The following is a 14775-nucleotide window of genomic DNA, read 5'->3' on the forward strand; positions in this document are numbered from 1 at the left end:
CAGAGAGCCTTGACAAAAGCAGGATGTAGGGTGTGTGGGTTGGGGGTCACAGCCTGACTCCCTGTTACTTGTCTGCTACCTCCTCTTGTCCTGAGCCCTGGTTCACTGCTGCACGGTGAGCTGCCGTGGTGTGGTGGGGGACCATGCTTCAATCTGTCAGACGAACCTGTGACGGACCGCCACTCCAGATGGAGCACAGGTCAGCACCCCCTCCATGGGAACCCGTGTGTTTGGGCCGCTCTTTTTCTGCTAAGATGTCCTCTTCTGAGCAGCCTCAGCTGCGACAGTCTGTAATTCCCAAACTCCTAGTTTTCGGGGGCATCCAGGTAGCGTACCGGTATAGTCCATTGCCTAGCAACATGGGGTGTTCCAATTCGAATCCCCGTGTTACCTCCGGCTTGGTTGGGCATCCTTACAGACACAATTGGCCGTGTCTGCGGGTGGGAAGCCAGATGTGGGTATGTGTCCTGGTCGCTGCACTAGCGCCTCCTCTGGTCGGTCGGGGTGCCTGTTCGGGGGGGGGGGCTAGCGTGATCCTCCCATGGGCTACATCCCCCTGGTGAAGCGGCTGGCGACTCCACATGTATCGGAGGAAGCATGTGGTAGTCTGCAACCCGCCCCGGATCGGCAGCGACCGGGAAGGCTCGGAAGAATTAGACGGGTACAACTGTGGAGAAAAAGGCGGGGAGGGAATTAAACAAAAAACAAAAACAAAACTCTTAAGTTTTCCCAACTGTGCTCGTTCCTCTGCAAGATGGCGGCCCTGAAAGGTTGAATCCATGTCCGTGCAGGAATAGCGAGCTTGTGTCCTTCTTTTCCGGTCTGTGGTCGGTCTGTTTGTCCGGCAGGATCTTGTGAGCGCGGTAGGGGAGAACAGCGCAAGAGATATTCTGGCAAATGTACATCCATTGTACTGTGTTGATTTTAAACCAAATGGTCACTGCCAAAGAAATAAATACAGACTAAGTTACACTTTCTTAGATGAAAATAACAGCGGCTTGTGATACAGCACCCTGGCTGTCTTCCTCCCGTCTCCCTCGTGACCTCCTTCTACCTCTCTATCTTAACCTCTCTTTCAGCAGCTTTTAGATAACAGCGTACTGTTGTGGATTAAATATCTCATTCCAGTTTAGCTGAAGTTTTGTTTTTTGACAGCTCGGGTGGGTTTGTGCACGAACAAAACATTTTAAAAGCAGAATATTCGATATACCGGCAGCCATGGGACCGTGTCCGCACGCGGGAGAACATCGAAATATCCACACATCTAATTCAGCGAGTCAGTAGGAATTCAGAACTGACGGTTATCTGTTAAAACGACCAATACTGCTACAGAGATGACGGGGGACATTATTAATGTCAACACTTCCATCCTCCACGTGCTTATGTAAGTTATAATCTCTCATGTTTCATTTAATCAGATAAAATACAACTTTAATGAGGGAATGGGATCATTGAAGTTTCATTTAAACTGCTTTAAACTCTGCTCGACACCCCCCGCCGAACTTAATTTCCCATGATTACGAGGTAAACAACCCACCTCCGGCCTTCAGGAGTTTAAGATGTTGGAGAAAATGTCCTCTAACTGAAAGGTTGGTAGTGCAATCCTGCCATTTCAGCACAGCTGGCCTCTTAACAAAGTCTGGAAAATTCGGTGCGATTAGTGACGGCTGGCCAATAAAAGGCACCAGGGTGCCGCCCTACCACTTCCCACATCCTCGACCCTCATTGAGAAAGACTTAATTACTTTGAAATATATACAGGGGCGGTGTAGGCTAAAGGGGGCTAAGCCTTCCCTAACTGCTGACTGTTGTCCACCCGACACGTCTTTGTAGCCAGCTTTGGGACGGACGGTCCGGTTTATCAGCTGTCTGTCCGGCGCAAGACGGACGCCTATTTGTCCTCCTTCTGATGGTATTGAATAAAAATTGTGCGTGCACACTCTCGGAGTGCTAGAGCACACTTTGTGTGCGTCTTATTGGCTACTGTGAAAGAAGCCTGCGTGTTTGTTGGCTAATGGTGCATGCGGGCACTCTGAAAGTGCGTATTTACGATCGCAGTTATTTTCAACGTCATGGCCTGGCGGCCTGTCCAGGGTGTCTCCCCGCCTGCCGCCCAATGACTGCTGGGATAGGCTCCAGCATCCCCGTGACCCTGAGAGCAGGATAAGCGGTTTGGATAATGGATGGATGGAATATTATTTTGCAGGATATTGGCCGATTTACCTGTCAAATCAATGATCCGTTATTTCACTGGTTTAGTGTGTAAACGCTGACTGGAAAAGTCCGTCAAAATGCTGGAGTGAAAAATTGTACACAACCCTGAGTGGTGTAAAGAACACACATTCACCGCAGAAAGTGCCAAGGATGAATTTCATGCATTTTGCAAGTGTTGCTGAGCCGACGTTGATGTGAGCAGCAAAGGAAAGGGAGCTATTGACTGGGCATGCTGTAGGTTAAAACAAGTATGATAATTGGCCAAATATTAGCCTTCCCCGTCCTCAGTCTCACCCACTGCCTATGAATGTATATATATATATATATATATCAAGATAGATGTAGGAAAAAAAACTTTTAATACACACCAGTACAAGCTTGTTTCGTGCGTCACGCACTATATAGAAAATATATATATACTTTTTTAATTAACAAGGTTAATATATATAGTTATTGATTAAAATGTAATCTGGAAATTCTGTTGTATTCTGTACACACAACATCCATTCCACATCCGTCCGTCTTGGGAGATAGTGCCCTCCTCTGTTGCTGTCCCCGAGGTTTCTTCCTATTTTTTTCTCCCTGTTAAAGGGTTGTTTTTTTAGGGAGTTGTTCCGTATCCGATGTGAGGGTCTAAGGACAGGATGTTGTATTGCTGTAAAGCCCCATGAGGCAAATTTGAGATAATGGGCCATAAAAATAAAATTGGCCTGACTTGACTTAATCTGCGATAAAATGTTCTACATTGTCTCAAGTTACCAACGGGTCACGTATGTCCGGCCTGGGGTGCAAGAATCTTTACCCGTTGACTCTCGTTATTGGTCGTACATGTGCAGTTCGCTCCTCTCAGTACAAGAGATGGGAGCTTGCTGGATGCTGGAGAGCTGCGCCCCAACAGCATTTATCTGAATGCTGCTGATCTAAACACCCCCAACCACTGGGTGGCAGCAGAGAGCGAGTGGCTCACGGTGCATCGTCTGACATAAAATCAATTTAATCAAATGTGCCAGAATGGGTTGTTGAGCGTAGAGTTGGAGGAGACTTGTGCAACAGACGGAGAGCGTTGTTTAGAACTTTTCACTTACTTTAGTCTTTCACCATAACAAATTGTGATATAAAAGATAATTATTATAAAGAATCTGCACTAACTGAAGTACAGTAAGTTCATTACAACAAATGTTCATTCAGCTCACCAAAATACAAATAAAGGCCTTTTCATTTGTTTAAATAGTCAAGCAGGCTCGGACTGGCAATCTGGCAACTCTGGCAAATGCCAGATGGACTGAGCCACTAGTGGGCCACAAGGCCAGCAATGTGGGGGGAAAATTGCTGTGGAACAAAATTCGACACATCAGCCAATGCCCACTTGATGTTGGAACAGCCCATCTGATTGGGGGCTACACGGTGCCAATTCTGCATAGGCTACCTATACTGTAAGGCAGATGCAGGGAGTGCTACCCTGGTTCTCCCCCCACCCCTTCAAGTGGATACGTCCGTCCATGTAACGTCAGAGGTCAAGCAGGGAATAATGAAATCAAGAGAGACGCACTTCCTTAAAATGCAGGAAACTGCTCTGCACAAGTTGGTGCCCCATCGGGTGTTGTTGCTATGACATCACTCTGCCGCACAAAGTCATCACTGGGTCTTTTCACAAAGAAGCAGCATCAAACACGTGTCATCGCCACTGGACACCCTTTAGCTAGTCATGAAGTGATGATGCAGTTTGAAGAAACCATGCTTAATTAAAAATGGATTGATTTTTTTAAAGGAATCAGCAAAACAGTCGCGGGGTTTCTCTCTGCCCCCCTCATCCTTTCACGTCAACTTCTATCACACCCAATCGAGGACACTTCACTGGTGCAATACACCATAGTGATTACTGACCCTATGCAAACAACAGGAGAGGGAATGTAAATCAATGATAAACCCAGAATTGACGTGTCACATTGATGAGACAGTTACGGATAGACTAGATGCAAGTTGGGAACATTGCCATGGGCAACCACATGTTGACATAAAGAGCCACATTCTGTTTTGTTTTTCCACTTCGAATACAGTTTGGCTTTTCATGAAATAAGATAGTCAGAGCAACTGCATGATTTATGAAATTCGGGGATAGAAATCACTCTTATCCTTGATGCAGTGCTATAGGAAGTGCAGCACACCATACACAAATTCTCAGGGCAGCCAAGTCTGCACGCAAAAGTCTGTTTTGTTAGGCCAGGCTGCAATCAAGACTTTTTGTCAAGGCTTTTTTTTCCTCTCAAACCCTTGCCGGTCACTACCCCCTTTCACTGTCTGCTGACGAGAGAACAAGTCTCCAGTTTGCCTCAGGGATTTGGTAAATCCACACTCATATGTTTGAGATCTTTTCATTCTGATACTTGATTCAGTTGTTCCAGGTGAACCTGAGGCTGTCCTGTGGCTGACTTGAGTTAACAACTCATTCTATCGATCTCTGCTTTTTGACTCAATGTAACAGTATCGTGTGCTAGACTTGTGGTTTTGACTTCGGCATATTGGTTTAATCTATTGGTTGTGAGTTTGTAATGTTAGTAGAATTATCTCTGTATACATAGAGTTTATTTGTGCTCATTCATACATACATACATACATGCACACATACATACATATACTATATGTACAAAAGTATTGGGACACCTGGCCATTACACCGACAGGAGCTGTTAAGACATCCGATTCTAAATCCATAGGCATTAATATGGAGTTGGTCCCCCCTTTGCAGCTATAACAGCTTCCACTCTTCTGGGAAGGCTTTCCACAAGATTTTGGAGTGTGTCTGTGGGAATTTTTGCCCATTCATCCAGAAGAGCATTTGTGAGGTCAGGCACTGATGTTGGACGAGAAGACCTGGCTCGCAATCTCCGTTCTAGTTCATCCCAAAGGTGTTCGATGGGGTTGAGGTCAGGGCTCTGTGCAGGCCAGTCAAGTTCTTCCACACCAAACTCACCCAACCATGTCTTAATGGACCTTGCTTTGTGCACTGGGGCACAGTCATGCTGGAACAGAAAAGAGTGCTCCCCAAACTGTTCCCACAAAGTTGGAAGCATAGAATTGTCCAAAATATCTTGGTATACTGAAACATTAAGATTTCCCTTCACTGGAACTAAGCAGCCAAGCCCAACCCCTAAAAAACAACCCCATACCATTATCCCTCTTCCACCAAGCTTTACAGTTGGCACAGTGCAGTCAGGCAGGTAGCGTTCTCCTGGCATCCGCCAAACCCTGACTCATCCATCAGACTGCCAGACAGAGAAGCATGATTGATCACTCCACAGAACATGTTTCCACTGCTCCGGAGTCCAGTGGCAGCATGCTTTACACCACTCCATCTGACGCTTGGCATTGTGCTTGGTGATGTAAGGCTTGCATGCAGCTGCTCGACCATGGAAACCCATTCCATGACGCTTCCAGCACACAGTTTTTGTGCTGATGTCAATGCCAGAGGAAATTTGGATCTCTGCGGTTATTGAGTCAACAGAGCATTGGTGACTCATTGACCCCGCTGTGTGACTTTACGTGGTCTGCCACTTCATGGCTGAGTTGCTGTTGTTCCTAAACACTTCCACTTTTCTACCACTTACAGTTGACCGTGGAATATCTAGCAGGGAAGAAATTTCACGAACTGACTTATTGCAAAGGTGGCATCCTATGACAGTACCACACTTGAATTCACTGAGCTCTTCAGAACGACCCATTCTTTCACAAATGTTTGTAAATGCAGACTGCATGGTTAGCTGCTTGATTTTATACACCTGTGACAGCGGGTCTGAATGAAACACCTGAATTCAGTGATTAAGAGGTGTGTCCCAATACTTTTGTACATACAGTGTATATACATAGTGTTTCTTATGCTACTGCAAAAACCTCAATCTACCTTTCATATTCTGTTGACAAATTCTTAAACTGATCCCGTTTAATACAAAAGCTTTGAATCTCTCTCCTGCTTTCATCCCTTTCTCAGCCGTTCATCTTTTTCTTTTCATCCTTTCACCTCTCCTTCTTGTCTGTCACCAGTTTGCCATGTGTTAGAGTGCAAGCATTTTGACGGCACACTGTCTAAAAATCGCAATCAAAAGGCTTCTTTCACAAAGTCACGCCCAATGATGAACTTCGAAGGATCATCCACACTTAAGCATGATCAACTGGACCAAAAAGACCTTGAAAGAAAGACACCGAAATGCCGTTCCATAATCAAAGAGACGACAGCAACAGAGCTCGTCTCTGTCAGCAGTGGTCACCAGTGTCTATTCATGAGGCATCAGCATCACTGGTGTGTAACTACTTGACACGCTTGGGCCGGGCACAATTAAAGACATCTCACACCCGCAAATAGAAAACCTCCCTTGAAGGATTCCTTGTACGGTGTGCAGTTTCAATTAGCATTACCAAGTCACCGTCAAAAGGGTTCTTTCATGAAGCCGTTCCTGACAACAACAAAAATCCTAAGAATTTCCTCTAAGAAATAGAAAGGATCTTTAAGACGCACTATTACAACACTACACTGTACCACAGCTGCTAAAAGCAACATGATGAAAAGACAGGGACTACTTCCCACTCTGTAAAATTGTCATTTTTGTCAGTTTGCATCATAATTTCCCCACGTTAATTTAGCTTTGCATTAAGATGAAGGGCCTCGTTCAAAGGGTGAGGGTTTGATCTGACATGAACTTAGCCCATTAATGTCCACGGTGGAATTTTATAATTTCCTTTACAGCACTGACAACACTAGCTGAGTTAAGCATAAATCCACTGAAATTTTTCCAGTTGGTCAGAGTATGAGGTTACAGCGCAGGTTTTTCTCAACATCATTGTCTTAGTCGTCAGTCATGAGGGGTTGCTGTTTTTTTATTTTCCAGGAAAACACCTCCAGAAAAACGGGTTAGGAATGTCAGATCTTCATCATTGTCGATACATACACAGTCTGGACTGGACTAGTCTGGACTTACAATGTAGATTCCAAAAGAAAAATTCTAATCTGTTGCCTATTCTTAGTCCAGTGCTGACATTTTGCAGAACTTAGAGACATTTTACATAGTATTCCTGTGGGAGTTTCTTTCTTTTCTTTTCTTTTTTTTTTGCCCCTTTTTCTCCCCAATTTGGACTTGGCCAATTACCCCACTCTTCTGAGCCGTCCCGGTTGCTGCTCCAGCCCCTCTCCCGATCTGGGGAGGGCTGCAGACTACCACATGCCTCCTCCAATACATGTGGAGTCGCCAGCCCCTTCTTTTCACCTGACAGTGAAGAGTTTCACCATGGGGACAAATTCCTTGTAACCTGTACAATGATGAAATAAAGTGGCTTCCTTCTTCTTTCTTCGCCTTAAACCTTTGCGCTGACCCACTTCCTCTGACAAGGGCTACTGTGCTGAATCAAGTAAGCGTGTGCGAGAGTTACGCAAATCTAGGGTTACTAACCAGACGCGGCCCTCTATTGCCAACCGCAACAAACCAGATATGTGAATAAAAATACACCTGCAGCTGCAAACCAATTTTGTTTGTAGACAAACATCTGGCTTGGGGTTTATTTTCTCCCTCTGTGTGTGTGTGTGTGTGTGTGTGTGTGTGTGTGCCGTACTGATAAACCACATAGAAATGCATGGGAACTCTTGGTCATGGAGCTACATTTCTGGATTTTATACACCTGTGGCAATGGGTCTGAATGAAACACCTGAATTCAATTACTAAGAGGCGTGTCCCAATACTTTTGTACATATAGTGTATATCACTCACCAAAAAAAATTTGACACGGAAAAAAGTATGATACAGAAGTGGCCGTATCTCAAAAACTACATGGAGTTACATCAAATGCTTGGTACCACTACATTCAAAACAACTCCTATAACATGTGCTTTGATCCAGTGTAAATTTGATACTTAGCATGTCAAATTAATGTTAAATTTGATTTATCAACTTTGTCTGCCAATTAAGGCATGATAAACATGTGAAATCAAAAGTGTTGTTTTCACCGTGTCAAGCCACGTCTTGATGGTTTCCACAGCAAATTTTGTGTTTCCACCTCGAGCAGAAAAAGATCTGTGGGGATTTTCCTGAACATACTAAGTATAGTTGTTAAGTCATGAATGGGTTAACCAGCGCTAAGTGCTGTAAAATGTTGAAAATACTGCGGTGGTGTTTTTGATGCTTCAAGTTTCTAATTGAATGCAGCTTTGTCTTGAATTGGCTTTTAAGTCATGTTGGAGGACAAGGAGGTGAACGAACATGTCAGTTGCACCTTACTTTTTATTTTCATTTTATTTTATCTTGTATATATATTTTACTTATTATTCCTTTCAACTTGTATCTTTACTTCTTCTTCTTTCGGCTTGTTCCCTGTTGCCCAGGGGTCGCCACAGCGGATTTGATAGTTTCCATCGGTACCCTGTGAGGGCACAGCACTGATGGAGGTCGTTGTTAACGCGGGCCTTGGCCGATCTGGTATAGTCTTGTCAATCCGCATAATGATTTGTCAAAAAATTTATGTCAGATGCCCTTCCTGACACAACCACTTTTGTCTCTTTTTTTTAAAACTTTTATCTTATTTACTTTTCAGTTTTCACCTCTTGCACCAACTTACCAAGACAAATTCCTTGTATGTTCTTGTATTTGACAATGAATATGAGTCTGAGTCTGATTCTAATTCTGAGTCTGATTCTGAGTTTGATTCTTAGTCTGATTCTGAGTCTGACTCTGATTCTGAGTTTGATTCTTAGTCTGATCCTGAGTCTGATTCTGAGTTTGATTCGGAGTCTGATTCTGAGTCTGATCTGAGTTTGATTCTTAGTCTGATTCTGACTCTGATTCTGAGTTTGATTCTGAGTCTGATTCTGAGTCTGACTCTGATTCTAATTCTGAGATGGATTCTGATTCTGAGTCTGAATTTGATTCTGATTCTAATTCTGCGATGGATTCTGATTCCGAGTTTGATTCTTAGTCTGATTCTGAGTCTGATTCTGAGTTTGATTCTGAGTCTGACTCTAATTCTGAGTCTGATTCTGAGTCTGACTCTGATTCTGAGTCTGATTCTTAGTCTGATTCTGAGTCTGACTCTGATTCTAATTCTGAGATGGATTCTGATTCCGAGTTTGATTCTTAGTCTGATTCTGAGTCTGACTCTGATTCTGAGTCTGATTCTGAAGTGTCCTCCTTCACCTTTCCTTTGGGATTCCACGTGTGACTAAAGAAATGTTGTTTCCCGAGTCACTTGGCCTCGTCCTCCTTGAGGAGCACTTCATGTGTAGCCGCCAAAGAAGGACGGGGGGCTGGCTCTGACCAACAATGCCTTGTCTTATTCTGCTAAATAGTTGTCTATTCATAAAGAAAATGTCGACCGTTAATAAGGGACCATGCACACATATGCTCTCTCTCTCTCACACACACACACACACACACACACTCGTACATGGAGGGGCAGCCGGGGTTGACGGAGGCCCCACAGTGTTGTTAGTGATTTCCAGCTGATAGTCAAACACAAAGGGCCACTGTGTCTAGTGTCCAGCGTCTGCCACCGCAACCCCCTACTCCACCTCCCTCCCACCTTATCTCCTGTTCCCACATTAATCCCTATTCTTTCCCTTGCTCCACCCTCCTCTATGACAGCACCCACCCACCTCCTTCATCCTTCTTTGCCTTGATTTTTACCTCTTTTCATCTCCCTCGCCATCCCCTCCATCCTTCAGTGTTCCCATTGACAATACATAATACAAGTATGTGTATGTGGTTGTGTGTGTATATGGATTTGTAAGTTTCTTTGCATCTTTCTCCTTCCCTTCTTGCCCTCTGTCTGTCTCATTACATGCATTACATTCAGTTCCTGGTCCCCAGAGATGGTTTACTACGGTTTGACAATGCAACGGCCATGGCAGCACTTTCCAACACACTCATCTGACACGCATTAAAATGCAGCTATGAGACACCTACTATATTATACCACGTGAATGACTTCATGACATAAATCTCGGCTATCCAAATGAGCAACACCTCGTCTTTTTGTGTTTTCAGTTTGTGAAGAACTCAACTAAAAAGCTTCATAACAAGATGTGTACACATAATATTCAACTTTTGAGCAAAACTGGTAAAGGGGCTCAAACACAGCGATAAATTTGCAGCAATTTCACGTCAATGTTTTTTTTTTCCGAAATTGTTTTTGCCATGAGTGTTTTCACACCACACAGATATTACGAAAGAAGCGATGTAGGGGTTTTTTTTTTTTCGGAACGAGGTCAGTTTTTCCGAGCTTTCGCGCCGCAAATAAAGGCATCAACCAATCACGTTGTGCAGAACAGATGTCACGTCACAACTCCCCATGACAACGGTGGACCTGTTGATTGTTTATGGTTCTCATCACCCTGTACTGTACGACCAAGAACACAACAAATATAAAGAGGCAGGAAGTCACAAGACATGTGCAGGAGCATCGCCGAACAACTAGGCTATCAGGACAGTGAGTAGCTTATGTTTTATTTTTGGATGTAGTAAAGTTGGTAGCAAGATAACCCTTCCTTCCCGGGGCGTCCGGGTAGCGTGGCGGTCTAGTCCATTGCCTAACAACATGGGGATCGCCGGTTCGAATCCCCGTGTTACCTCCAGCTTGGTTGGGTGTCTCTACAGACACAATTGACCGTGTCTGGGTGGAAAGCTGGATGTGGGTGTGTGTCCTGGTCGCTGCACTAGCGCCTCCTCTGTTTGGTCAGGGGCACCTGTTCAGGGGGAAAGGGGGAACTGGGGGGAATAGCGTGATCCTCCCACGCGCTACGCCCCCCTGGTGAAACTCCTCACTGTCAGGTGAAAAGAAGCGGCTGGCGACTCCACATGTATGGAGGAGGCGAGTGGTAGTCTGCAGCCCTCCCCGGATTGGCAGAGGGGGTGAGGCAGCAACCGGGACGGTTCGGAAGAGAGGGGTAATTGGCCGGGTGAAATTGGGGAGAAAGGGGGGGGGGGATAAAAAAAAACAGCAAGCTGCATAGATTGCATTAGAAGTCATGTTCGGAAAGGCCTGTTAGCATTCCGCATGACTGATCGCGATTGATTGGTTGGTTGATCGATCGATCGGTTGGTTAATTGATTGATTGATCGATAAGAACAGTCACATATTCTGAAAAAGAAATGGGCGCACTATTGCGACATTTTAAAAATGGGACATTTTGGTCATGCCCGAAGAAGACTGCTACGCACACAGTCGAGGGTTTGATGTCCCAATCACAGACGTCTGTGTCTGTGGTGTAACAGAGAGAAATTGTTGTGCCCGTTCATCCCAAGGCTGCAGGAACCAACATGTGAATTGTGTGTTCCTGTTAGATACGAGTCCTCAACCGCACGCTCTCCCCAACACCCGGGCCTCCTTTCAAAGGCTGTATTTATATCTAGCCCTCACAAAAGTTACTCACCTCCTGGAAAGGAGTCGGACTTTGCTTTTACAACTAAAAACCCATCATCACAAGCACGACTGTGAACCCCAGTGATTAAATGCGAGGCTCTCTTATCGTCGATGCTCTGTAAGCAAAGAGAAAACAAAAACCTGGCATGGAACCAATGCCATACTTCTTGAAGAACGGGCTCTTTAGCAACAATATACACAAAAGACTTTTGAGACTCACCACCTTGCACAATTCTGAAAGATTTACTCTCGAAACCTTGCTATCGTAAACATTTTAGCTGGGTCTTACGGTAATTTATGCGTTTCCTTCAAACGCAACTTCGTTCATCCAGAGGTGATGAGCTGTAAATCCGGGACGAGCCTAATCCCCGTCCCATCTGCTCCCAGCAGCATGGCCGCATGAACCAGATCATTTGATTCAAATTACCCGCTGTGCTAAGATGAGCGGGTTCGCCATGTTGCGGTGATGGGATGAGTTCGGGGATAATCATTTGTGGAGGACGCATGGGCGATATTTCCCTGTTGCTTCCGCTTCACTGTCACTGACTCGCCACTATCTGTGTTGCCGGATGACGCGAGGCCGGCTGCCCGTCAATCTAAGCGACATTACCCCACTCTCCCGAGCCGTCCCGGTCGCTGCCCCACCCCCTCTGCCGATCCGGGGAGGGCTGCAGACTACCACATGCCTCCTCCGAGTCACCAGCCACTTCTTTTCACCTGACAGTGAGGAGTTTCGCCAGGGGGACGTAGCGCGTGGGAGGATCACGCTATTCCCCCCGGTTCCCCCTCCCACCCGAACAGGCACCCCGACCGACCACAGGGAGCGCTAGTGCAGTGACCAGGGCACATACACCGCAGCCACGGCCAGTTGTGTCTGTAAGGACGCCCGACCAAGCCGGAGGTAATGCGGGGACTCAAACCAACGATCCCCGTTGGTAGACAACAGGGATCGTTGACCCCGAAAAATTAACATTCTTAAGGCTTAGCCTGGACTTGGCAGTGTAACGGCCCTGTTACTAAATATTTCTCACGATTAATTTTATTGCTCAGATATCATCTATGTTTTTTTTTGGGGGGGGGGGTGTTCTGGGTACATATGTGTGTAAAATCATAAACTGAAGTTTTTTTCTCCATCATCGTTGTAAACATAAAAGTGGAGCGCTGGGAGCCAGCGGACTCCACTGCAGAGAGTTGCTCCGTACTCGGGCCGAATTTCAATCTGTTCATGATGTCAGCTATGGCGTGACACTGGGCTGCAGTATGAGGAGGAGGGAGAGACACAGAAGGAGAAGCAGAGAGAGAGAGAGAGAGAGAGATAAACAGAAGAGATCCACCCAGATATAAACAGGGGGGAAGAGAGAGAGAGAGAGACGGAGGAGAGAAAACGGAGAAAAACTGTTTTTCTTGTGTGCGCTGCTCCCGCAGCTGTAGTTTGAGGTTTTCCTCCACACTGGCTTTATTGTCATATGGTTTGATTTTTTCCACTGTTAAATTTAGTGGTCCCCTCGAAGTTGAATAAAGTACACATTATCAGACTCATAGTAGTCCACACATTGGGTCAGTGTGTCTCAACAGAGTGTAAATTCATCCCTGTGTATGGGATGAGTCTCGCCACGCAGAAGTCTGACGCACTACGGCCCAGACCCTAACATCCGTAGCTCCTCTTCTTTATTTGGGAAATGAATCGTTTTCCTTCCTGCACTCTTCGCAGAGGAAACTTATTCTTCCCCTGATTTATTGACCGTCTTGCCTGCATCTTAGATAGTTTTATGCTGCGTGTCGGGTTGCGTGTCGATGAGCGTCCAGACTTCTCTCTAATTCTGGGATTGTGCAGACTTGCAAGGGTCATAACAAGAAACACATTATCATACCACCTTATATAAGGAGGTATGATTTAACAATCTGCAGTCTACCAGCCCAAACTTCTGTTTCACTTTACTGCTACTATACAGCCGGGCGACCAAACAAAGTCACTGTGCGATGTCTTTTATACCCAACCAAAATCTTTTTCTCCCCAATTGTACTTGGCTAATTACCCCACTCTTCTGAGCCGTCCCGGTTGCTGCTCCACCCCCTTTGCTGATCCGGGGAGGGCTGCGGACTACCACATGCCTCCTCCGATACATGTGGAGTCGCCAGCTGCTTCTTTTCACCTGACAATGAGGAGATTCACCAGGGGGATGTAGCGCGTGGGAGGATCACGCTATTCCCCCCAGTCCCCCCCCCCAAACAGGTGCCCCAGCTAACCAGGAGGCGCTAGTGAAGTGACCAGGACACATACCCACATCCGGCTTCCCACCCGCAGGCACAGCCAATTGTGTCTGTAGGGACGCCCGACCAAGCCGGAGGTAACATGGGGATTCGAACCGGCGATCCCCGTGTTGGTAGGCAACGGAATAGACCGCCGCTCCACGCGGATGCCTACAACCCAAATCTTACCTTTTGTCTGTTTTCACACAGCGCTGAAAATATCAGTTCTAATCAGTCCTCTGATCTGACGTTTAGTCTGAAAACTGTTTTTTCTCCTCTTTAAAATCGCTGATTGAATCCTCGTTTTCATGCGTCGTCATTTGCCTTGACACAAAGGTGGATATGGTTAACCCACCCGAGACGAGCAAATTCTCAAACAAGCAGACTCAATTAGACCGTCTCATAAACCTACTGTATGCACTGTACTGTATGTATGTATATATATATGTGTGTGTGCATGTATGTATGTATGTATGTATGTATGTATCTGCCTTCTGTCCAGTGGCTGCTGGGATAGGCTCCAGCACCCCGTGACCCTGATTAGGATAAGTGGCTTGGAAAATGGATGGATGGATACTGGATGCAAGAGACTGTCCTATAGCATCACAACTTATTTCATCCAATGTTGGCAATTTCATATCTGTTTTAAGAAAAATGGGGCCTTAAGGATTACTACTGTGTGTGTGTGTGTGTGTGTGTGTGTATATGACGATTGTTGCGTTATTCTGTTATGTACACTGAGAGAGCCACGAAACCGGGGTCAAATTCCATGTGTGTGCAAACCTGCATGGCCAGTAAACCTGATTCTGGACTAAACTGAACATATAAATGAGTGGTTTCTGAACAGCAGTACACCAGCAGCAGAGGGGCTGCACTCAACTCGCTGCAGCCGCACAGGAAAGGCTGCATTTTTGGCT

The 14775-nt window shown here is 45.7% G+C and overlaps 1 protein-coding gene across 1 annotated transcript in view; it reads left to right on the forward strand.

Moving 5' to 3' along the window:
* Positions 1-254: 254 nt before the first annotated feature.
* Positions 255-14775, forward strand: part of tnfsf10l (TNF superfamily member 10, like) — a 43948-nt gene continuing 29427 nt past the window's right edge. Inside the window, exons 1-2 of the mRNA XM_056300850.1 lie at positions 255-326; positions 3050-3181. Of these exons, the coding sequence (XP_056156825.1) occupies positions 255-326; positions 3050-3181 (204 nt within the window). The remainder of the gene's footprint in view (positions 327-3049; positions 3182-14775) is intronic.

Source organism: Lampris incognitus, chromosome 20 (assembly GCF_029633865.1).
Source record: "Lampris incognitus isolate fLamInc1 chromosome 20, fLamInc1.hap2, whole genome shotgun sequence".
Classification (NCBI taxonomy): Eukaryota; Metazoa; Chordata; class Actinopteri; order Lampriformes; family Lampridae; genus Lampris; species Lampris incognitus.